At 39.1% G+C, this 26,591-nt stretch overlaps 1 protein-coding gene across 4 annotated transcripts in view; it reads left to right on the plus strand.

The window, feature by feature from the left end:
• The first annotated feature begins 124 nt into the window (after positions 1-124).
• The window catches only part of SP1 (Sp1 transcription factor), a 36,895-nt gene continuing 10,428 nt past the window's right edge, over positions 125-26,591 (plus strand). The window contains exons 1-3 of one of the 4 annotated variants that reach the window (XM_043446426.1): positions 125-233; positions 1,314-1,468; positions 1,791-3,306. In XM_043446426.1, coding sequence (XP_043302361.1) covers positions 227-233; positions 1,314-1,468; positions 1,791-3,306 — 1,678 coding nt within the window. In that variant the 5' untranslated portion in view covers positions 125-226. Of the gene's footprint in view, positions 234-746; positions 1,138-1,313; positions 1,469-1,790; positions 3,307-26,591 lie in introns of those variants that run through there. The other 3 variants (XM_043446427.1, XM_043446425.1, XM_043446424.1) reach the window with 3 other exon arrangements.

Consider the following 26,591-nt stretch of genomic DNA (forward strand, 5'->3'; position numbering starts at 1 on the left):
TGCTCGTCTTTCTTCTGCAAGTCCCTCCTATCTCCCTCCCTCATTGGGCGGGGCAGCAGTAAAGGGGCGGGGCCTAGGCCGGGCTTGTGGCGCGCTGCTCCCTCCTCCTTACCCCCCCCTCCCTGTCCGGTCCGGGTTCGCTTGCCTCGTCAGCGTCCGCGTTTTTCCTGGCCCCCCCCAACCCCCCCGGACAGGACCCCCTTGAGCTCGTCCCTCAGCTGCTACCATGAGCGGTAAGGATGAGTCCACTCCAAGCTTAGGGGTGGGAGGGGAGTGAGGGGGCGCGCGCGAGGGCCGACCGGGCGGTCCCCGCCGTGAGGGGGGGCGGGCGGGAGGCGGCGGCGGCGGCCTTGGTCCCGCCCGGGGCGGAGGGAAGGGAGGGAGAAGGGGCAGTGGCGGGGCCTCCGAGGAGGAGGAGGGGGATGGGCCACCCGCCCCGGGGGAGGGGGCAGCGTGGCCTCGCCCGCCCCCTGCCCGCCCCGGCCACGGGGGACGGGCCTTACCCCCCACTACTCGGCTGCCCGCCTGAGGCTCCTCCTGCCGGGGGCTGGAGCCGCGGGGGCGGCCCGAGCAGAGCAGGCCCCGCCCGGGCCAACCGCCTCCCTGGTCCGCCCTCTGGTCGTCGCCGGCCCCAAGGCCCTCCCCCCTTCCCCCTCTGCCGTAGATTACCCCTCCCCCCGTAAATTACCCCTCCCCCCTACCGTCCCGCCCTTTCCACGCCCCACACCCCGAAACCGCCCTTTCCCTCTAGGGCCCGCCCTCTAGCCGCCCCGAATCGCTTGATTTCTAACCCCTGGACCTCTTTAGCCCCTTTTAGTATTTATAAATGTTTCCCCACTCAAACTTTTTATCTGTTCTTTTCCCCTTTCTCCTCCTTTCCTCTTGTTACTTTTTACACTTGAGTTTTTCTCTTTCTCCATTTCCTTTGACCCTAGTTTTTAGCAAACTTTCCATCCACCCACATGTTTTATGCCTTATCTATCCTTTTTTTCCCCCAGGTTACTTTTTCAACATGCCCACCGACCCTCGTATTTCCTGTACCAAAAGCACCTTTTCAGTGTTTTCTGAGTTTAATTTTGTGCAAAGGAGAATTGAGGTCCAGTTTTGGCATCACTGAGCCTAGATCACATCCTACTGGTCTGCAACTGTTCCTTCTCCCCGAATCCTTTTTTTTTTTTTTTTAAATACTGGCGCCTTTCACCTTCCTGTTAGTCATTTGTTTCATCACAGCCTCTTTTACCCATTCTCACTTTTACCTTTTGCTCTCTCCAATTTTAAAAGTTATTTAAAAGTTATTTTAAAATTCTTTTTAGACCAAGATCACTCCATGGATGAAATGACAGCCGTGGTGAAGATTGAAAAAGGAGTTGGTGGCAATAACGGGGGCAATGGAAATGGTAGTGGTGCCTTTTCTCAGGCTCGAAGCAGCAGCACAGGCAGTAGCAGCAGCAGCGGAGGAGGAGGGCAGGTAAGTGATGATCCTGACACAGTGGGGAAGGTGCTGAGAGGCTGTAAATATCCTTAGAGGACTGTCTTTTTACAGAAAAATTTTAAGGGAATGGCTAAACAATTTTATAGATAAGGAAGTAAGCACAGAGAGACAAGTGACTTGGAGATCCCCCTAAATGAGAGTTTCAACAGTATAGATAGATCCAACTTTTTGTTTGGTTGGGTTTTTCTTTTTTTTCCCCTTTTGCACTGTTACACTTTTATTTTTTGTATACTGCCCCCTGGTCTGGCAAATGGGTATCACTAAAGTAACTCCTTTCCTCTCCCTTATTTCTGGCCAGGAATCCCAGCCATCCCCTTTGGCTCTGCTGGCAGCAACTTGCAGCAGAATTGAGTCACCCAATGAAAACAGCAACAACTCCCAGGGCCCAAGCCAGTCAGGGGGCACAGGTGAGCTTGACCTCACAGCCACACAACTTTCCCAGGGTGCCAATGGCTGGCAGATCATCTCTTCCTCCTCTGGGGCTACCCCTACCTCGAAGGAACAGAGTGGCAGCAGTACCAACGGCAACAATGGCAGTGAGTCTTCCAAGAATCGCACGGTCTCCGGTGGGCAGTATGTTGTGGCTGCCACCTCCAACCTTCAGAACCAGCAAGTCCTGACAGGACTACCTGGAGTGATGCCTAATATTCAGTATCAAGTAATCCCACAGTTCCAGACCGTTGATGGGCAACAGCTGCAGTTTGCTGCCACTGGGGCCCAAGTGCAGCAGGATGGTTCAGGTCAGATACAGATCATCCCAGGTGCAAACCAACAGATCATCACAAATCGAGGAAGTGGAGGCAACATCATTGCTGCTATGCCAAACCTACTCCAGCAGGCTGTCCCCCTTCAAGGCCTGGCTAATAATGTACTCTCAGGACAGACTCAGTATGTGACCAATGTACCAGTGGCCCTGAATGGGAATATTACCTTGCTACCTGTCAACAGCGTTTCTGCAGCTACCTTGACTCCTAGCTCTCAGGCAGTCACGATCAGCAGCTCTGGGTCCCAGGAGAGTGGCTCACAGCCTGTCACCTCAGGGACTGCCATCAGTTCTGCCAGTTTGGTATCTTCACAAGCCAGTTCCAGCTCCTTTTTCACCAATGCCAATAGCTACTCAACAACTACTACCACCAGCAACATGGGAATTATGAACTTTACCACCAGCGGATCAGCAGGGACCAACTCTCAGAGCCAGACACCACAGAGGGTCAGCGGGCTGCAGGGATCTGATACTCTGAACATCCAGCAGAACCAGACATCTGGAGGTTCACTGCAAGCAAGTCAACAAAAAGAGGGAGAGCAAAACCAGCAGACACAGCAACAACAACAAATTCTCATCCAGCCTCAACTGGTTCAAGGGGGACAGGCCCTGCAGGCCCTCCAAGCCGCCCCATTGTCAGGGCAGACCTTTACAACTCAAGCTATCTCCCAGGAAACCCTCCAGAACCTTCAGCTTCAGGCTGTTCCAAACTCTGGCCCCATCATCATCCGGACACCAACAGTGGGGCCCAATGGACAGGTCAGCTGGCAGACTCTTCAGCTGCAGAACCTCCAAGTTCAGAACCCACAAGCCCAGACAATCACCTTGGCCCCAATGCAGGGTGTTTCTTTGGGGCAGACCAGCAGCAGCAGTACCACCCTTACACCTATTGCCTCAGCTGCCTCCATCCCTGCCGGCACAGTCACTGTGAATGCTGCTCAGCTCTCCTCCATGCCTGGCCTCCAGACCATTAACCTCAGTGCGTTGGGTGCTTCAGGAATCCAGGTGCACCAGCTTCCAAGCCTGCCCTTGGCGATAGCAAATGCCTCAGGTAAGACTTGAAATCTTTTGCATTTATCTCTAGAGCTACTTAGCATCTTAGCTGAAACTGTTGAATAAAGAAGAGGGAGTAGACTCTTTTGAGGGCAATACTTCTGAGGGCAAGTCGGAGAAATAGCAATGAAGTCATTTGGAGCTGACTTAATGAAAACTTTTCCCTCTTCAGGTCGTCTGTCCAGAAAGGAGCATTTCTGGGCAGTGTCCTTGGGGTCTCTACTTTCAGTGTCTGGTACTACAGTACAAGAGTGGGCAAACTTTTTCTGTAAAGGGCCAGATAGTAATTATTTTAGGCTTTGTGGGCCACATAAGTTCTCAGTTACGTGTACTTCTTTGTTTTTGCAACCTTTAAAAAATATACAATATTTTTACCTTGAGGGCTTTATTTGGCTTGAGGGTTCTTCTGTAGATAGAATGGATTGTAAACTTATCTGTAGGGCAGTTATTAAGTCATCAGATATTTCTCACAAACCACAAGCAGGGGAAAACTAATGGATTCCAAAGGACTTCAATAAAATAAGTTCCCTGGTTAATCTTTAGTTAACCAGAAGAGCCTACCCTTTGAGGTTTAATTTTTTCAACTTCTGCTTAGCTCGAAAGTATTAATGTGTATTTTTAATAAGCTTCCTAGGTGATTTTTTTTTGTTTTGTTTTTGTTTCTTAGGTAGTGATTCTCCTAGGTAGTGATTCTAATACTTCTAGATTAGAGAGCCACTAGAAAGTGGCTGCTTTGAAAGGAGCATATGGTTGAAAGGTGGAAGAGAACAGAAGTGGGGCACAGAATGGAGTGGGGAGATGGAGTTGAGAGGAATTAGAAGTAAGAACTTCGAAGGGGAAAGAGAAGAGTTGTCAAGGAGGTGTATATATTGAAATGTATGTTGAACCAATTGACACCACTATTCAGTCATTTATTTTGAACTGTATTTTACTAGTATTGGTTAATTTGAAATTTAAAACCTCTATTTAAAATGGTGAGAATTTATTTAGAGTTTATCATTTTAAATTTCATGGTGATAGAACTAATCTTTAATGAAGCACATTAGGATATATATGCATCTTTATATTCTGGCATGATATATAGAAAATTATGATGAGAAGTAGTTTAATACCACTGAACTTCTACTTCTGTTGGTGTATCTGTGCATTTGTTAATTGTTTACTTTTATTATAAAGAGTTCTCATTCTATTTAGATTGGTTCTTATGTAAGAGAGGGTAACAAATAGGCAACCATATTTCCTGCCTCCTGCAGTTTAGGAAAATCTGTGATGGGGAGGTCTGCTCAAGTTCAGTACTTTCTTACAGTCTTGTAGTAGTATGTTTAAAATTACTGCATTTTGAGCCTTAACAGACAGAAATTTTCTTAGTGAATTGGAGATCTTAACATAGGTTAGAGCTGAAAGAGACCTTAGGAATCATCTCATACTTCTGCCTTATTTTCCAGATAAGGACTTTGAGATACTGGGAAGCACATATGTTATGAGACAGACTACTTGCTGTTAGTTCTAGTCTGGAGCATTCATTACCTATTAACTAACTTGGGACAAGAGACTTCATGTTTTAACTTGGGACATCCTTTAGATTGTTAAAAATCTTTTGGATAAGATAACTTTTGTTACTTTGAAATTTAAGGCTGTAGAGCTGGCAAATGTTTATAGGCTAAAAATTATGTGAGTAAAAATGGGGAAAGTTTAATAAAAACTGAACCTAACAGCTTGGAAAATTAGACATTTTCTGGGTAATCTACATTTGTGTGTGTGTTTTCTCTTTGCTCTTAAGTTATTGAGATTGTTGTAGATAGTATTAATTTGGATCCTTGCAATGTGTAAACGTTTTATAACTCGGGCTCTAAGGAGCAGTTATGAGATACTTTCATTGCTAAATCATGGTCTGGGGAAGTCTGCCATTTAGTTTGTCATAGGATAGGGCTACCTTCTTAGCTGTTGTTGATGGTCTCTGAGCTCTAGAAAATGCATGCCTTTCTATAAGATAGTAGCTGCTTGACATTCACTAAGAAGAGAATGAAGCTCTGAAAGGCCATTTTGTGAGAGTTGAGATTGCTTTATTAATAGTGGTTTTTGAAGATATGTGTTTCCTCCTTTCTGGTTAGTCATAGTTGTGCAACATTTTTTCCCCTTCAATTGATCTGACTTCAGTCTTAATGAAAGATAATGCAGTCATTTCCTGGAAGCTTAGTACTCTTTAGTTGTTGCCTGGCTGCTACAAAGTCTCTCATTTTACCCCTTTTTCTGGTATATAGTTATTTTATTAGAAAAACTCAGTCTCTTGGCAGTATGATGTAGTGGAAAGAGCCATGAATATGAACTCATGTTGTAAGATAGGTAATAGATAGCACTCTGCAAAGGGAGACATTATTTTTATTTATTTATTTCTTTTCTTTTTTTTTTTTTTTTGGAGACATTATTTTTAAATGGTTGTGGAAGACTGCAGCTTCTATGTCACTTAATAGATTTAGTCTTTTTTTTTTTTTTTGGCCCTACCGCATGGCTTCTCATAAGATGCTAGTTCCCTGAATAGGGATTGAACCCTTACACCCCCACCCCCCACCTCTAGCAGTGAAATCAAAGAGTCCCAGCTACTGGACTGCCAGGGAATTCCCACATTTATTATTTTTAAGTCATCTTTTAAAACTTTTCTAAGTTCTCTTGTTGACTTTTATTATGTTTATTTGTTTGCTTGAATATACAGGCAAAGGCACAAACTTAGACCCCAAATCAGGCACCCATCTCTGTATTCCTGTTTTTCACAACTCTGCCACTGGTGGGTGGTAGTGAAGAATGGACCACCCAGTAATTTGAAATGATCTATGGGCTCTTAGTTTTTGTTTTTATTTTTTAAGTGAGCAGCTTTTCCTTTTTTTTTTTTCAAATTAACACTGTCCCCTTTATCCTTTTATCAACACTCTTTAGTTACACGCTCAGATCTCGGTTTGGGGTTTTTTTGTTTTGCTTATTTTAAAGCTTCAGGCTTCAGATTTTTTTCTCAGCCCTGGCTAAATTCAGAAAACTCTTCCCCAAGGTTGAGGAGGGGCCAGTTTTGAAAGACTTAGTTTGGATGACTTCGTGGGAGTTCTGCCTAATAAAGAGTGCAGGACTGGGCTTTGGCAAGAGAATAAAACATATTTCCTTGATGGCTGTAATTCACTCAAGAAGCAAATTTCAGACACTAAAAATAAAAATTTCACATCTGCTCAGTTTTATTGGGGTCAGGAAAATGTCTCCTCTTAGAAGTTAAGTTGAATGCGATACCAGAGTTGGTTTGCCAACAGTGTCGCTAAACTTGGGGTCAGATTGCTGAGACCTATTTTGTTAACAGAGTTGTATTTTAGACTAGTGCATTTGAACATAAGTGTTAAGTAGGTTTAGATGGTTTAAATGTGTCCAGAATTATCATTCTAGTGCAAAGGGTCATACAAGAAAATTTTCTATTTTAAAATAATATACTTTTATTGACTATAACATCAAATGTTTCAGCATCATTTGCTTTTTTTAGTACAATTTTATAAGTGTGTTTTAAATGAAATACACTTATAAAAAGATCTCCTTTAAAGATCTCCTTTAAAATCTAGGTGCTTGATTGATTTGGAAAGACTGAGAAGACAGTCTTGAGACTTTTTCAGTTGCTCCTATTTATTTATTCCAGTGGCTTTCTGTCAATGATGTCATTGTTAAATCACGTTGTATTGTGTAATTTGGTCCTTTTAGTTCTTAATTAAATAACAAGAGCACAAGGGTGCCTAGTGTTTTGGAAAAATTTAGTATCTGTTCTGTTCTCAGATCTCCTTTTCCCTTTAATTATTCTACATATAAATGTATATATGTTATTCTAGCATATAAATGTTGGCACTAAAAATGTAGTTCTGTTCATTTCTTGGTTCTAATTGTTTTGTTTTCCCTCCTTGAAAATATTTTAAATGTAAGAGGAACACCTGTAGAAAAGCTGTATTACATAATGTTTTGTAAGTTACTGATTTGGGTAAACATTAATAGATAATAATTAGTTGAAATTTTTCAGTTTGCCATTTAATTGAAAAACAAGCATATTTTTCATATTTCTTTTGGAAGGCATGTCAAAATAGTATTATCCCTAACATTTAACCTTATTATACTAGATCTGCAGCGCTGACGCATTATTTAAAAGGTATATGTCCACACTGTGACTACATTGTTAATGCCTTGCTAGGTTTTAAGAATTGGTCCCTTTAGAAGACCCTGAAAAAGTTTCTGAAGAAAGTTTTTTTCCTTCAGAATTGGTTAAATCTGGACTATAATTTGAATTTGTACTTCTGCTCCAGTGCTTTTTAAACTCTGGCAATATTACTTGTTTGACAAGTTTGGGTGTACCTACCTGATTTACTCTGAATCTTTCTCACCCTATATCTATGTACAAAATTAATAATTTAATGTGTACACAATAAATAATAAAAATTAAAATACCCAGGTCAAGACAAAGACGTGCCCTTTTTGAGATGAGAGAATCAGTTAAAAATCTACGTGTTTGAGGGAGTTCCCTGGAGGTCCAGTGGTTAGTACTCAGGGCTTTCACTGCTGTGGGCCTGTGTTCAATCACTGGTCGTGCTTCGAGGTGCAGCCAAACCAAAACTAAAGCAAAGCAAAAAAATCTACATTTCTGAGAAAAAAAATTTTTAATGGTTTTCATAGTAAATCAAATGTCTGCTGCAAGTAATCCAGATAAGGTTAAATGCTATTGAGATGGAGCTTTCCAGATTATTCCATGTGTTCTTCATTAACTTGACACTGTTTGGATTGCTTAGAAGTTATAGCTCTTTGCAAACATATTATAATTAAACCGGACTCTCCATGTTAATAGCAGTTAAACTGAGGATTGCTGGAGTTGGAAACCTCATCCCCTCTAGTACTCTCCTTTTGACAGCCTAAGGTGTAGAAAGATTCAGTGACTTGTCAGAGGTCATTGACAAAATTTACAGTGACAGATCTTTTGACTTCAGATCAATATCATTTCCACTACACTACTACTCTCTTGTAGAAAAATGGATTTGAAAAAAAAAAGAAAGAAAAATGGATTTGTTTTTTGACCCAGTTCAGTTATTTTGAAGAGTTAAATTTGTAACTTAAGACAAAAAATAGAAAAAAAAAAAAAAGAAGCAAAAAGCATGGTTAAATCAACAGCCCTTTTTTTTTTTTTCAACAGTCTTTTTATAAACTTTGTTATGGATCAGAATTTGTTATAACCAGATCTATTAATTTGAATTTATTTAATTGAATGAAATGTAAATAATCAATGATATGATGAGTACGTTAAGGAAGGAAGGAGCAAGATGGTAAAAGAGAAGTCAGAGATTTTCATAATCAGTTTTTTGAAAGCATGAAGGTCCTCTGTGTTATATGGGCGTGAGAATATTATTCTGGTGGCTCAGTAAAGAATATGCCTGCAATATGGGAGCCCTGCATTCGATCCCTGGGTTGGGAAGATCCCCTGGAGGAGGGCATGGCAACCCACTCCAGTATTCTTGCCTGGAGAGTCTCCATGAACAGAGGATTCTGGTGGCCTGCATACGGTCCATTGGGTCACAGAGAGTCAACACGACTGAGCGACTAAGCACAACACAGCACATTCCCCAACCTCCTTTTTCCCTCCTGCTAGGAAGATGTGATATGTTTCCCTGATCCTAATTTTTTCCTTGATGCACTTGAGACATTTTTATAGCAAACTTTCTCTTTATTGTCCCTATTCTTTTCCATTTTATTCTGAAAATTTCCTTTCGGTGTCTTCCTTCTACTCCCATATTTCTGATTAAATAGTATATGCATATCTCTTGATGTACTAGGGGATATGATTTAACAACCTTTTTTTTTAAATAAAATTATGTATTCTTAGCTGTGCTGGTTGCTGTGCGTGGGGTTTCTCTAGTTGCGGCAAGTGGGGCTGCTCAAGTTGCTGTGTGCAGGCTTATTGTGGTGGCTTCTCTTGTTGCAGAGCATGTGTTCTAGGGTTCAGGGGCTCAGTGGTTGTGGTGCATGGTCTTAGTTGCCCCTCAGCATGTGGAATCTAGTTCCCCAAGAGATTGAACCCATGTCCCCTGTGTTGGCAGGCAGATTCTTAACTACTGGACCACCAGGGAAGTCCTAAAGAAACCTTTGAGAAACTGTATAGGGCCTGATTTTGTCCAGGCCCTAGATAGACAATGCATAATATTTCTTAACAGTTACTGATGGTACATCTGAAAGTAATCTGCTTAGGATTCTTTGGCAGTTTCTTGCACTTGTAAAGAAAAATGTACTTTAAGTGTATACAGACCACTTGTCTTTTTTTTTTTTTTTTTTGAATCTTTATTCATCCCATTTGTCTTAAAGAAGGTAAAAAGCCTATAACTCTGAAAACTGTATTTGGAAATTTTTTATATCATTGAGAAATTTTTTTTGCTTCTTTTGGTATTCTTTTAAAAGATTATCTGTTGGCATTATTACGTTTTGAATGGCCTCCTTATTTATCCTTAAATGCTGTTAAGAAATGCAATAATACTCATGGTTCAGTTAACTTACATAGGCATTTACTGAACACCAGTATACTTAGTAATGTTAACTGCTCCCTACAGGCTTAAGAATTAGATGCAAAAGTGTTAAGTGGAAGTGGGTTCTAATTTTTGATGCTTCGTTCATAGACAAGTTTAATGAAATTTATTGAGCATTTATTGTATGTCAAATGTGTTAGGTTCTTGGAATTCATTGAAACAGGTGGTGTTGTCCCTTGCCTTCTTGGAGCTCCAGTTGCTGTTGTGCTGCAGTTACCTACATGTAGTGCATTTAGGGGGACCAGTTCAGAATCCACCTGCAGTGTGGGAGGCCTGGATCTGATCCCTGGGTTGGGAAGATCCCCTGGAGAGGCAACCACTCCAGTATTCTTGCCTGACAGAGGAGCCTGGTGGGCTGCAGTCCTTGGGAACACAAAGAGTTGGATACATCTGAACAACTAACCATACATAGAGTTTTTACAACTAATCCTGAGAGTTATAGCAAAATATATGAGATAATAGGGCCCCACAGTATTTTGGATTTAAATTAGTCTCCTTGTACTGTGTCATATATTGTCAGGTTGTTAATTTTTAATTAAAAATGTTGTCATGCCCTTTAAATACTTAAACTTTTTGCCTATAATTTTGGCTCAAGTTTGTAAAAGCAGACGCATGGCAAGAGGGAAGAGATTTGTATAAATTTTGTGATGTACTTAATGATATTTTTCTTTGGTCACTATTAAATCCCTGGCATTTATGCAGTTTTAGGGAAAAATTGTTTAAGATGAAAGAATATGCAAAGCAATATAGTTTTTTTTCTAAACTGATTTTTTTTTTTCTTATTTATTTGTCTGTGTCAGATCTTAGTTGAGTCATGTGGGACCTTTTGTTGAGGCGCACAGACTCTCTAATTGTGGTGCATGGGCTCAGTAGATGTGGCAGATGGGCTCTGTCATCGTAGTGCTTGGGATCATTGCTCCGTGGCCTGTGGGATCTTAGTTCCCCAACCAGGGATCAGATCCGTTTTCCTTGAGTTGCAAGGCGGGTTCTTAACCACTGGACCACCAGGGAAGTCCCTAAGTAATTATTTTTAGATGTGGTAAAAATCACATAACATAAAATTTACCATCTTAACCCTTTTAAGTGAACAGGTCAATAGTGTTAGGTATACTCATGTTATGCAACAGGTCTCCAAAACTTTTTCATCTTAAAAATCTAAACACTGTCTATACCTCTGAAGGTATTTATTTCCCCTCCTTTCCCAGACCTTTGCAGCCATTATTCTACTTTGTATTTCTATGAATTTGACTACTAATGTATACCATACAAGTGGAATCATACAGTATTTGTCTTTTTGCAACAAGCTTATTTCATTTAGCATAATGTCTCATAAGCTCATCCACTTTGCAGTATGTGACAGGATTTCCTTCCTTTTTAAAAAATTCATTTATTTATCTATTAATATTTATTTATTTAGCTCCTCCAGCTCTTCATTGGAGCACACGATATCTTTAGTTATAGTATGTGAGCTCTTAGTCGCAGCACATGGGATCTAGTTCCCTGACCAGGGATTGAATCTGGGCCCCCTTCAGTGGAAGCAGAGAGTCTTAACTTTGGAACCTCTTGGGAAGTCCCAAGCGTACTTTTAAAGATAAATCATTCTTAGGTAACTGGTTATTGCTTACCTTTTAATTTTGATTCCTTATACACAAATGACTACAGAAAGCAAAGATGGCTTGTTGCTGGCAAGCATTTCCCTTTTTGAAATTGATTCATTGACCCCTGTGAGCCCCAGAAAATGACAATTGTCCTTTTATCCCATATGGGATATCCTCCTCTTTAGCTCATATAGAGTTTTAGGAAATTGTAGCATGGCCAGGTATCTTGGTGTAGTGGTAATTAATCTTTTAGTCAAATACCTGATCAGAGCTGTCTTAAAGCACTAACATATGATGACATTGTATTATTTTTAACTGAAATGTGAAATTCAGATGCATCCAGACTTTAATTACTAATAGGTCTTTGATTTATTCCTGAAAGCATCATGATGACTAATTAATTTAAGTCTTAAAATTTTATTAGAATAACCAGGATAGAGGTATTATAAAATATTACTCTATTACATTATCCAGATGTGTCTTACCGTTAAAATTTAAGAACTGGGCATTTACAATTTTAAGAAATAGGCACATGCAATAGAGATTATATGAAATAGGCACCTTCATTTCCAGTACTACTTTCTTAGTATTGAAAATTATTACTCCATGGACTGTTTCAATCATTGCTTTGCTTGCAAAGGAATTTGATGCTATTTAAAGTGGTACTGGGGCTTCCCTGGTGGCTCAGTGGTAAAGAATCCACCTGTCAATGTAGTGGACACAGGTTCCATCCCTGATCCAGGGGGGATCCCACATGCTAAGCTCATGTGCCACAACTATTGAGCATGTGCTCTAGAGCCCAGGAGCCACAACTACTGAGCCCATGTGCCACAACTACTGAAGCCCACTTGCCCTAGAGCCTGTGCTATAATAAATAAATAAAGATTTATTAAATGAATAAATATTCAATAAATAAAAGTGGTACTGGGACTTCCCTGGTGGTCCAGAGGCTAGTACTCTACATTCCCAGGACAGGGAGCCCAAGTTCAATCTGTGGTTGGGGACTAGATCCCGCATGCCACAACTAAAGATCCCATGTGACATAACTTAAGACTCAGAACAGCCAAATAAATATTTTTTTAAAATATTAAAATAAAAGTGGTACCAACCAAGAGATTTGTCCATTTCCAAAAAGCTAAGCATCAAACTTACAGCAGACTTTTTTTTTTTAGCCTCATAAAACCTCAGTATTATAGATAACTTTGTCCAGAATGATTCTCTTGATGACAGTGTCACGAAGGATTACTAATGTTGCATCATCTGAAAACCCCCTCATAAAAGGAAGACATCCTGGGGCCACTGTAGAGGATTGTTTGGACCAACTTGGCATTGTGCTCAGCGTGGTCTACAGTATTGTACATAGAAGAAACCAAAATTTTGGGTTGACCAAAAAGTTTGTTCTGGTTTTTCCATAAGATGTGATGGAAGAACCTGAACAAACTTTGGCCAACCCAATTAAAGGTTATGTTTGGAAAGCATAAGCTTCTGTTCAGAAGTCAGGTTTAGAGGTTTTTTCTAGTTCTGGTTCAAACAGCACTATCAGCCCCTTGCAGTTGCATTCTGAAACCTGAAATGGAAGTTGATGATTAAACCTACTGCTGCACTTGAATAGGTGTGTTTATGAATGAGTCATATTGTGTCATGTCTCCTGTTTTCTTATATCCCCTCCCCACTACCCCTATTTCTATTCCCAACCTCCTGTGAGACATTGGTACTATGAGCAAACTCAGGTGCTTGCTAAAGAGAACTCTTTTTGTTGTTGTTGTTACGCAGCTGTTAGGAGGGAAAATGAAATGACTCTTTGAAAGTACAATATAAAAATCCACAAAATTATTGCGAGATTGGGAACAGTTGTTGGAAAGTTATTCTGTTTAGTTAGTACTATTTTGGATGAGAAATAGATGACTGACTGTAAGTGGGATCTTAGAGCCAGAATACTGTGGGGTTGTGTTTTAAATGTTGTTTTTGCAGATGAACACATCTCACATCCTGTGTCGTATAAGGGGAAACAGTTTAGCTGGATGAAATAAGTCCAGTTCTGAAACTAGCAGTAATTGAAGATCCTTTGTGAAAGAAAAGGTGTGTCCTGAGTGAGATACTTAGTATAGACAGGGGAGTGACATACTAGGATTCAGATCATAGCTTTGCTTCTTAACTGGCTGCGTGACTGAGGGGAAGTTCTTCATCCTCTCTGTACAAGAAGAGGGTCAGTATAGTATTTACCCCCATGGAATTACTAGGATTAAATGAGGGCGATAACATAATATTGATCCTCAACACACATTAGTGCCCATAGCTCAATAGAAGTTCTGTCCTACCATTCAGTTAAAAGTAGGATTTTGATTACTTAGCTGAAGGCTGCTCTTGCAAGTTGTGTCTAAGATCTTTGCATTCTTTCTTGCCCATTATATTTCTTGCCCATTGGTGTAGTCATTAAACTACAACAACTGCCAAAGGAAGTAAAGTCCAGCCAGTATCCTTTGTTCTTTCATAAACCATTCTAGTAAAAACAGTAGTTGGATTACCCATGAATTTTCTGTTTCTTTATCTCTTGTTGGCTTGGTTATAAACTTGGTGCAGATTGTTTGCTAGAAAAACATTCTTGATGAACACTTTGTTGACTCTCCACCTAATGATAATTAGGTTTCTTAATTTTTGTTTCAGTGAGTTATTTTTCTGTCCCTGTGTTCTTGAGTTGTTTGGTTTTCTGTATGTTAAAACAATTTTATTTTTTCCTTTTACCTTTCTAGAACTTGGTTTTACTAAATCATTGTTTTACTTTCTTTTTTACTCTCAGCTAATTCCTGTCTCACCTATCTCACCCCCAAACCCCAATAAGGCCCAGCCCTTCAAAAATGATTAAGAAATGATTTAGGACATCTAGGCAGGTTTAAAGGATAATACAGTGGATTTTTTTTTTAACCTATATCCCAGTTCACAAAATGATATATTACAAATATTAAAGCTTACAAAATTTGCCCTCTTAAAATTTAAAAAAATTGCTGTTAATTGTGTGGTTTTATCAATTAATGATTGTTTTGATTGTGTGTGTGTAAACTCACTTGTTTTAATCTTCTGGTGCAAAAGGAGAGTAGAAAATTGAGAAAAATTGGTTAGGGCTGAACCGACTTAAGTTAGTGATTTTGGAATTTCTTGACTTCTGCTCACCTATAGAGCAAGGATGATGATTATATTCTTCTCACTTCTTTGTGGTAATGTAGATTTTTTTTTTTTCCTGCACCTACCTGTCTTGGTAATGTAGATTCTTAAGTGTACAAATACATCCAGATATCTGAGACATTTGGTAGATATTCTTTGTATAGTTCTAGGTATGTCAGTGTTTTAGATCTTAAATGCCTACAGGAACAGGGCAGGAACCACCTCTGTTTTTCTTTATACAGAGTATGTTTGGTAGCACAAACCTATGGGTACAGAATAACTTATCTAATGGGAAAACACTGGTTGCTCACAAAGGACTGCTATGTAAATTACAGTTCAGTATGGAAAATGGGAAAGTTCAAAGCATTCACTTTATAGAGATCTCTAGAGCTAAAATGAGAAAACTTGTTCATTCACTTAGTCATGTCTAACTCTTTGCAGCTCCATGGAGGGCTTCCCTCATAGCTCAGTCAGTAAAGAATCTGCCTGCAATGCAGGAGACCCGGGTTCGATTCCTGGGTTGGGAAGATCCCCTGGAGAAGGAAATGGCAACCCACTCCAGTGTTATTGCCCGGAGAATCCCATGGACAGAGGAGCCTGGCAGGCTACAGTCCATGGGGTCGCAAGAGTCGGACACACACACACAAAAAAAAAATAGTCGGACACGACTTAGCGACTAAAGAGAGAGAGAGGACTGCATGCAGCATGCCAAGCTTCCCTGTCCTTCACTTACTCCTGGAGTTTGCTCAAACTCATGTCCATTGAGTGGGTGATGCTGCTCTCCCACCTTCTCATTCTCTGTCACCCGCTTCTCCTCCTGCCCTCAATCTTTCTCAGCATCAGGGTCTTTTCCAATGAGCCAACTCTACACATCAGTTGGCCAAAGTATTGGAGCTTTAGCATCAGTCCTTCTAATGAATATTCAGGGTTGATTTCCTTTAGGATTGACTGGTTTGATCTTTTTGCAATCCAAGGGACTCTGAAGAGTCTTCTCCAGCACCACAATTCAAAAGCATCAATTCTTTGGTCCTGGTCCTCAGCCTTCTTTAGGGTCCAACTCTCACATCCATACATGACTACTGGAAAAACCATGGCTTTTGACTATACATACGTTAGTCAGCAAAGTGATGTCTCTGCTTTATAATAAACCGTCTAGGTTTGTCACAGCTTTCCTTATAAGGAATAAGCATCTTTTAATTTTATGGCTGCAGTCACCATCCATAGTGATTTTGGAGCCCAAGAAAAAAAAATCTGTCACTGTTTCCTATTTTCTCATTCTGTTTGCCATGAAATGATAGGACCAGATGCCATATCTTAGTTTTTTGAATGTTGAGGTTTAATCCAGCTTTTCACTCTCATGAAGAGGCTCTTTAGTTCCTCTTCACTTTTTGCCATTAGAATGGTTATCATATACACATCTGAGGTTGTTGATATTTCTCCCGGCAATCTTGATTCCAGCTTGTGCTTCATCCAACCTGGCATTTTGCATGATATACTCTACATAGAAGTTAAATAAGCAGGGTGACAATTTACAGTGTTGACGTACTCTGTACAAATTTTGAACCAGTCCATTGTTCCATGTCCAGTCCTAACTGGTAAGGTGGTTTGGTATTCCCATCTCTTTTTTAAGAGTTTTCCAAAGTTTGTTGTGATCCACATGACTTCATTCATGTAGTCAATGAAGCAGAAGTAGACGTTTTTCTGGAATTCCTTTGTTTTCTCTATGATCCAGCAAATGTTGGCAATTTGATCTCTGATTCATCTACCTCTTCTAAATCGAGTTTGTACATCTGGAAGTTCTCAGCTCACTTGCTGTTGAAACCTAGCTTGAAAGATTTTAAGCATTACCTTTGATGTAGGAAAAAATATTTTTAATTCAATTTTTTATTTTTGGCCATGCTGCTCAGTTTGTGGGATCTTAGTTCCCCAACCAGAAACTTAACCCATGCTAAGGCCGTGAAAGCTTGGAATCTTAACCACTAGGCCACCAGGACACTCCCTAAATATATATATATATATTTTTTTCCCCCCTAAATATGTTTTTAAGTAACTTGTTTAAGTGGTACTGGTGAAAGCATTAAACAATAAAAATAATTCAGAAAGTAAAGTAAAAATTAATTGAACTTTAACTATGCAAAGATAATCATTGTTGAAATTTTGGTGCTCATCCTTCCAGCCATATTTTTGTACCTTTGTGTACAATTTACAAAGAAGTCTATATATTGTTTTATTAATACTAAAATAGTATTATGCTCTTTACAGTGCTTCATAATATTATTGTTACTGAACAGTATATTATATACATTTTTCATAAATAACAAATATCATCATCATTTTAAATAATTGTCTGGAAATTTCATGGTATGTTAGTACTAGGATGTGCTTAACTCTACTGATGTACTTTTTTCCCACCCTAAAATTTCATTGTTACAAGTAATGCTGTGATGAACATCACTGTTTATACTTTTTAGATTAAAATTTTATTGAGTGAGTGATTGTATTCCTAGGTATATTTCTAAGAGAAATGAAAACATACATCCACACAGAAATGTATGAAAACACATCCACACAGAAATAGCAGCACTGTTCATAATAGCTGAAAGGTGGAAACAACCTGAATGTGCAGTGGGTAAACATAAGGAACATATCCATTTGATGAAATATTATTCAACCAATAATACTGGTTTATGTGTGTTAATATATAGTGGCTATATTGCAGCCTCATTGCTTTCAGTAATTTTTAGTGATTTTCCAGGTATATTGTCATCTACAAATAATTTTACCTACTCCTTGCTAATATTTACATCTCATTTCATTCTTGTTAAATAACAGTCACAATAGTAGGGATCCTTGTTTTATATTTCACTTCCAGAGGAGTGATTTTAAATTACTGTAATATTTTATCAAGTTGTTTGCCACAGCTTATTTCTCTTTTGTTGTATTAAATACTCAAGTAGTTTCAAGATTTCTTTATTTTTAATATAGAATATAATAGAGCATACAGTTTTCTCATTTGAAGTCATTTTCTTAGAATAAGAATACTCAGTATGTTTGCTGATTGGTTCATATACGTAATCAATATTAAAAGAACAGAGAACAGAAAGCTGAAAATATATTAAGTAAAATGCCATAGTAAGCAAAAGTGGAAGGAAACCTTTTAGGAAAAGGAGTACATAGATGCATAAATGAGCATCGGTATATTTTCATGGAGTAGCTTTTCTGTCTTTTTTCCTTTTCTCATACTGTCATTGACAGTTTAAAGCTGTGATGTGTTTCTGTAACACTGGGGCTTTTAGTACTTATCTAGTAATCTGGACAAATTAAGATGAAGGGAAATTTAGTTATATTAAAAGTTACCTTGCAGTTTATGGTGGGGGAGTGTTAAAATATCAGCTGTACTACATCATATTACCTAATTATACTGTGGGCATTACTCATGCGTAAACTTAGCCCTATCATTAAAAGGTCCCCAACATGTAAGTGCCTATTTACATGTTCACTTCAGGCATCTCAGAATAGTATGGATCCAGAGTTACTTTTTTTTTTTCGTGGCTGTGCCATGTAGCATGTAGAATATTAGTTCCCCGACCAGGGATCCAGCCTGCACCCCCTGCCCTGAAAGTGCAGCGTCTTAATCACTGGGCCATCAGGAGTCCTCTAAAGAGTTACTTCTTAATATTGGTTCAGATTTTTATGCTTAATGCTACTGTATTATGATTACAAATTTGTAAAGGTTATTTGTACAGATAAATAGTAATTGAGGGGAAGATGGAGAAAGATAATAATTTGTTGGGATGGTAGAATTTTGGATATATTCACCCCCTTTTTTGGAGAAGGAAATGGCAACCCACTCTAGTATTCTTGCCTAGAGAATTCCATGGACAGAGGAGCCTGGTGGGCTACAGTCCATGGGGTCGCAGAGAGTCAGACACAACTAAGTGACTAAACGACCACCACCACCACCACTGTTAATGGTACTTTATTATTACTATTCTACTTATATTTTTAAGAATCTTATTCATTGGGGGAAAGGATTGTTGGGTAGTTCGGGATTGACATGTACACACTGCTATATTTATCTGTCTTATAATGTATTTGTTATTTTTGGTCGTGCTGGGTCTTCATTGCCTGCATGTGGGCTTTTCTCTGGTTGCTCAGAACAGGTGCTACTCTCTAGTTGTGGTGCGCACGCTTCTAATCCTGGTGTCTCCTGTTGCAGAGCAGAGGCGCTCAGCACACAGGAGTCAGTAGTTGCCGCACGTGGACTTCAGCAGTTGTGGCTTGTGGGCCTTAGAACTTGAGCTCAGTAGCTGTGGCACATGGCTTACTTGCTCTGCAGCATGTGGAATCTTCCCGTAGCAGGGATCAAACCCATGTCCCCTTCATTGGCAGGTGGGTTCTTACCCACTACGCCACCAGGGAAGTCCCACAGTGCTGTATTTAAAATAGATAACCAAGGACATCCTTGGTGGTCCAGTGGTTAAGACTGCGTTTTCCACTGAGGAGGCTGGGAGTTCAATCCCTGGTCAGGGAACTAAGTTCCCACATGCCATGTGGCACAGCCAAAAATAAATAAATAAATCACCAACAAGGACCTACTCTATAGCATAGGGAACTCTGCTCAATATTATGTAACAACCTAAATGAGAGAAGAATTTGAAAAAGAATAGATGCGTGTATATGTAAACTGTATCAGTTGCTGTACACCTGAAACTGTCAAAACTGTTCATCAACTATACTCCAGGGTAAAATAAAAAGTTAAAAAAAAAAGAGTTTTCTTAGAATGTGGTGGTGGTGGTTTAGTTGCTACATTGTGTCCCACTCTTTTGTAACCCTGTGAACTGTAGCCCAGCCAGGCTTCTCTGTCCATGGGATTTCCCAGGCAAGAGTACTGGAGTGGGTTGCCATTTCCTCCTCCAGGGGATCCTGGTAGATAGCCACTGTTATTAATTTTTCTTCGGGACCCACTAGAGAAATTAATTTGGTCTTGTTACCGAGAGCCTCTAGGGTATTTGAGTATGAAGTACTTCTCTTTACTGTATATATCTGTGCTTTGCTTCAGCATTCTTTCATGCTCTTACCATCACACAGCATCTCCTTGCTATATTTTATCTAGGAAATTTTCTGAAAACATGAAATTTTATCCACACTTCTTCTTTTCAAAACTACACTGTGCATTCGGAACAGTTATTTTTGCATTACTAATCAACCCCAAGCGATTTTTAATGGTAATTAATGAATTACGTATAATTTGAAGACTTCAATATGATTATCCTTTTTCAGTGGTAAATCCAGTGAGTAGAAACAAAATGTTAGATTAGTATGCATTTTATTCTTTGCTTTACAGTATTTTATTGTTGCTATTTTAAACACTAATGATTGAATTTGATGTTAAAACTCCCTTAGATAAATTCAAAAGAACATACTGTGGATAGTAAGGGTATATGTATAGATGGGAGGAAAACAACATTAAAATTCACATTTAACCTTTCTTTCATTTTCTTAATATGTAGTGATTTATTGAGCATCTCCTAAGTGCCAGGAACAGTGCTAGGTAATGTTAGTAGTTATCTCAATATCCTTTTTGCCAGTGAAGGCTCAGAGAAGTTCCTTGGCAGAAAGTGATGAAACCAGGAGTCATACCTAGGTTTGTCCAATTGTACCGTTATAGTGCATTACAGTGCATGTAATGGCCCTTATTAATTTTAATCATCAGAGGCTCTCAGTAATTTAAAATGTCAGTTGTTGAATATAAACAGTTAGAATTAATTGTGTTCATCTGTTTTTTTTCCTTTACCTCTACTGCTTGGTGTGTGGGATCTTAGTTCCCTGACCAGGGATCGAACCTGTGCCCCCCTGCATTGGAAGTGTGGGGTCTTAACCACCGGACCGTCAGTTCATCTAAAGTGTGTCTTACTTTTTTTTCCACCATGCTGCACTGCTTGCAGTTCTTTGACCAAGGAGTGAACCCGGACCCTGAGCAATGAGAGTACAGAGTCCTAACCCCTGATCTCCAGGGAATTCCCGACTTTGTTCTCTTAACCTTTATGTTCCTCCTCCACAGCTTTCCTCTGGTATATATTAACATATATTTGAATGAATTTTATTTTATTTTTAAGTTTGTTTACTTGGCTATGGCAAGTCTTTGCAGCACTAGGAATTTTTGATCTTCCATCTTCGTTGAGGCATACAGGATCTTTAGTTGTGGTATTCAAACTGTTGGTTGAGATATGCAAACTCTTAGATACAGTATATGGATCTAGTTCCCTGACCAGGAATGGAACCTGGGCCCCTGGCATTGGGAACTCAGAGTCTTGGCCACTGGACCACCAGGGAATTCCCTAAATGAATTTTTAATCATAAGTCTGAATAATAATAGGTAATTATAATTAGTTTGGGAGGGATGTTAAAGTGAATCCCCTTTCCCAGGATATCAGTATGGTGAGAGCTGGGAGGAAAGATAAGACAATTCTTGTTCATTTCTTTGTCTTGAAAATTCACTATGGAATGATGTTGACAGAAATGGGAAGTAGATGAAAGTCTTGGAATTTATAAGAACTTCAGTATTTTACTAATAATCAAATTTTCAAATCCTTAGTTCTCTTGGAGATGAAAAATAGGGAAATATGTAGCTTTGGAATCATGATGGTTGATGGAGAGACATCTGAATTATAGTTCTTTAAATGGTTGCATTTCAAATTTGTGCATATACTGCACATCCATGCCCATCTTTGTTTCTTCTTAAACCTCTGCCCTTGGAGGGTGGGCTTTTAAAACATATATCACTTAGTTACAGTGACACCTACTGGTGAAAGCCTTTGCCATTATTGTGTAGATTGCCCTGTACTTAAGGAATTAAGGGCTTCCCTGGTAGAGGGATTGGGGGCAGGAGGAGAAGGGGACGACAGAGGATGAGATGGCTGGGTGGCATCACCGACTTGATGGGCATGAGTTTGAGTAAACTCCGGGAGCTGGTGATGGACAGGGAGGCCTGGCGTGCTGCGGTTCACCGGATCGCAAAGAGTCGGACACAACTGAGCGACTGAACTGAACTGAACTGGTAGCTCAGCTGGTAAAGACTTCGCCTGCAATGCAGGAGACCCTGGTTCAATTCCTGGGTCAGGAAGATCCCCTGGAGAAGGGATAGGCTACCCACTCCAGTATTCTTGGGCTTCCCTGGTGGCTCAGCTGGTAAAGAATCTGCCTGCAATGCAGGAGACCTGGGTTTGATTCATGGGTTGGGAAGATCCCCTGGAAAAGGGAACGCCTACCCACTTAAGTATTCTGGCCTGGAGATTTGCATCGAATGTATAGTCCATGGGGTCGCAAAGAGTCAGACAGGACTGAGCGACTTTCACTTTCACTAAGGAATTATCTTCATACTCTCTGAACAGTTGATACACACAAAAATGGGAAGATGCATAGACTAATTTTTTTTTCTGCTGTGTAGGTGTTTTTAATGATAAAAGTTACAGAATTATACTATAGAAAATATGAGAAAAGGGAAAAAAACAAAACTAATAGCACTGCCCATTGCAGTCACCGATTTGGTGTGACCAAATTGCTCTACTTGATATAAATTTAAATGTATGTGTTTCTTTAGCATAACTTTCTTAGGATGCCTGTAATGTGTTTCTTGGTTTGTTCAGTAATAATGTAGCATAAGCATTTTTTCTAGGTTGTTGTAATATAGCCCTATCATTAAAGGATAATATAGCATAAGCATTTATTCTGAGTTGTTCAATTAATCATAATTTTGCTGACTGCCTAGTAGTCCATCTGGTTACTTGAACAGTTTATTTACATTTTTATCCATTTTGTGTATTGCTGTTGTAAATCATTTGATGAATATCGCTTCAAATGACTCTTTCCATGTGTTTGCTAAGTTGCCTCAGTTGTGTCTGACTCTTTGCAACCCTGTGGACTATAGCCTCCCAGGCTCCTCTGTCCATGGGATTCTCCAGGCAAGAATACTGGAGTGGGTTGCCATGCTCTCCTCCAGGGGATCTTCCCATCCCAGGGATCAGGTCTTCTGCGTTGGCAGGCAGGTTCTTGACCACTAGCCCCACTTGGGAAGCCTGACATTTTCCATAGTTTGATTTTTTTCAGTGATGAGCATTTTTATGTACTCTGACCTTTCCCCAAGTAAATCGTTGTTGTTGGCTGTGCTGGGTCTTTGTTGCGGTGTGCAGGCTGAGTTGTCCTCCAGCATGTGGGATCTTAGCTCCTCCACCAGGGATCAAACCCACATCCCCCGCATTGGAAGATGGATTCTTAATCACTGGACCATTCAGGAAGTCCCATTAATCCTAAATACTTTTTTTACCCATGCCTTTTTCTTTACTGGAACCGCTGCCCTACTTTAGACATTTATTACCTCTCGTTATTATCAAATGGAATAACCAGTATATTCCATTTTTTTCCTTCTAACACTCTCCCTCCCAACTCTAATATTTCTCTTAATAGAGTGTTTTATTATCACTTTATTATACAAATTATAGGACAAATATTATATTTGTTGGTTTCATTTTGTATCTTCCCAAGTGAGATAATGAAGCTGGAAAGCTCAGCAATGGCCAGGATTATATCTCTTCTCTCCAGAGCTTAATGTAGTATCTGGCATATGTCCTTATTTGTTGGGTTAAATATTAGTCACATCTTAAAGACATGCCCTGTATTGCCAATGTGACCTACACACGTGGGAAACATGCTGTTTCCCTGGCTGATGTGTGAAAGTGCTTATCTATCCATACTCTCTCTACCATCACCTTTAAAAAAAATCAGTCATTTAAATATCTGTCTTGCATCTAATAATATCACCTGTTTTGAAGTTCATCTCTTCACCTTCATCCTCGTTCTACTCCACCGTCATCCCACACTCCACTACTTTCCTTTATGCTGCTCGTAGTCTTCTTTTTGCCTGGAACTACCCTTCCCTTGCCAACATTCTTCACTTGGCTAACTCCTATGCATTTTTTGAAGTTTGGCCCAAATCTCGGTTCCTTTAGGAAACAAGTCTTCTCTGAAATTCTAGACTGGAGAAATTACCCTTTTCAGTTCTGGAAAATCTTTGAATGGCTTTTAGTATAAGGTTTATATTGTTGTTTTCAAATTATCTGTTTCTCTCTTCTCTAGTGAACTACAAGCTCTTCCACAGTGAAAACTATTTCTTTGAATCTTCAGAGCTTAGTGTAGTACCTGGATCAGTAGACAGTAAGTAATTGATAAACATTTCTACAGATTGCCATTAGGGAGTCCACATGGCACTGTAGGTATAAGGTCTTAAGGAAGTTTGTATGTAGGAAACCCTATAAACTATCATTTATACATGTCTATGGGTATAAAATATGCTATGATGATTAAGTAACAGGAAATATTTAATGTGTAATTAAGTAAGTTTAGAAACAAGATATATATATATATGTGATTTTTATAGTGCATAACTTACTGATGAATCAGCAAGGGTTTGCATTCTGGAACAGAAGGAAATTAAATTTCTGGTGCCCATTCTTTATTCTTTTTAAACAATTTCCATTTATTTATTTTTGGCTGCACTAGGTCTTTGTTGCGCACTCAGGCCCTCTCTAGCTGCAGCGAGTGAGGGCTGCTGTTTGTTGCGGTGCTCGGGCTTCTGTACTCGCAGCACGCAGGCTCAGGAGTTGTGGCACACAGGCTTAGTTGCTCTGTAGCACGTGGGGTCGTTCCAGACTAGGGATCGAATCCATGTACCCTGCACTGGCAAATGGATTCCTATATATTGTACCACCAGGGAAATCCCACACTGTGGAAGTTTTTATTTCTTGATTTGGAGCCATATTCTGGATACTTTGTTCTTCATGTATTGTTACCAGTATTCTGTTTCAATGTAGCTGAAAACACACAAACACTTTGTGGTCTGAGATATTATTCTTTGAGTTAAATCTGTTGTGTAAAATGAAACATTGAGAAAACCCAGTGTGTGCTTAAGGTATAGTTGTAAAGTTTAGTCTTACTGTATTAATACTTAATGAATTAAAGAACACAATGTTCCCAAAGTCATTTCAGAAAGCAGATAAATAAGGAAGTGTATGGGAACCACCCTTTTGGAAATTATTGAGAAGGTTCTTATTTCATCTGATTTTAGTTTTACCCAAGTTTTTTTCTCAGAGAAGAATAGGGTGTTTGACTTGCCATGTGGTGGTCTTGAAAGTTCATAACTTCAGCACACTTTTTCACTTTGAGGAAACTAAAAAAGTGAGTAACTGCCATGGCTGTTTCAGAAACTGATGCTCGAGGCAACCACTGAGTTGGGCAAGACTGTCATTAAGCTGTGCCTTTGGTTTACTAGTTATTTTAATCATGGAAAGGAAAATCTTTAATTTATTTCATTGCCTAACCAGTACCACATTTTAAGATAAAACTGTTCTTTTTCTAAAACTGTTATTAAAAGAGGCAGGAAACAGATTCTGGTCTGATGTTGATACTCTGTTGACGTTTTATCCCTTCTTTTTGTTAATTGAAATTAAAAATTGTTCATTCTATCTAACCCCATTCTCAGTTTTCTTAGTTTGAAAAAATTTGAAATCATGTGGGGGTTCAGGAGGATATTAATTTTTGACTGTCCATTTTGTAAGAATTGAAAGAGGGTTAGAGATTTAGTTTTAGTAGTTCTGATATCTAAGTATATTATTCTTATGTTTCAATAAAATGGAGAAAGGTTTGCTTCTTTTGAGTTGGTTGGGGCAAGGGAGAACTTTGAGGATTGATAAGTTGCTTCTCAAATTTGAATGGAGTTGGTTTAGCTTGAAAAATATATCAAAGAAGATGATTTGCTTATATGCACCACAATTTTATCTTGTTTCTAAAGACCTGTAATAGATAGTTGGATCTATAGTTTTATAAATTTCTCTTCTGAAGGTAATTTTTGGTAGGTAACCATTGGCAATACTAACTAGCATCCTAATCTGCTGAGCTATTAGGGCTTATTTTAAAGGACAAATTCTCCATCCCCACTAGAGGGAGTTTCCACTTGGCCGCACATAATTTTTAAGCAGAATGAAAATATTGGTGTATCTTGTTCTATGATTTCTGTGTTTTTTCCACAAGGTATTTTCCTAATAGTAATAGATGCAGTCTATTGAATGTTTGCTGTGTGACATCACAATGTTTCCTGTGTTGTGCTCAGCACCTTCCATATTTGTTTTTCACAGTAACTTTATGAGATTTATACTATTTCATCCCAATTTTACTGATGGGGAAATTGATAACTAGAGAAGTTATTTGATCATTACCAAAAAAGCTAATCGTAGTGCAGGGACTCATATCTGTGGTCTGTCTTACTTCTAAACTGGTTTTTAACCTGTGCTCCAGTACTTCCCAGTTTTCATTCTGCCAGTATCATGGAAGTTTCAGAATATTCAAATTAAATTTATTTTAATATGATAAGCTGGTGCTAAGAAAGGGTAGAGTGAGAAGCAAAGCCCAGGGAGGACTGCTCATTAGGTACTGTGGCTCAGAATTATGTTGATTAGCTGAGAAGAGTTGAAATGAGGTACAGAAGTCAAGAGCCTAGGTTTCTAGATGTTTATTTATTTAGTTTCTACCCCATTTATTTAGTTTCCTTCTTTATAAAATAAATAAAGCAGGCCAGTTCAACACTTTCCTACTATTAGAATCTTAAGTATGGGTATAGAGTCTTTAACTTATTTACAAAACTTTCATGGGTGAATGCTTATTGATAGTAGATTTGAAAGCTGGAGAAGAATGTTAGCTTTTGCTTTAAACCATTGCTTCTGTCTATTGGTATAGAGCAATGTTTGAAAATGTCAAATGTGACCCTTTAGTAACTCATAAAATCAATATACTGGGTTATGACTAGCATTAAGGGGAAAGAAAATAAGACTCTAGAAAATTTCAGAATACACTGCTTAGCATAAGGATAGACACTTTTGTGAAACTGTTGTTTCAGTTAT

Source organism: Cervus canadensis, chromosome 25 (genome assembly GCF_019320065.1).
Source record: "Cervus canadensis isolate Bull #8, Minnesota chromosome 25, ASM1932006v1, whole genome shotgun sequence".
Lineage (NCBI taxonomy): Eukaryota > Metazoa > Chordata > Mammalia > Artiodactyla > Cervidae > Cervus > Cervus canadensis.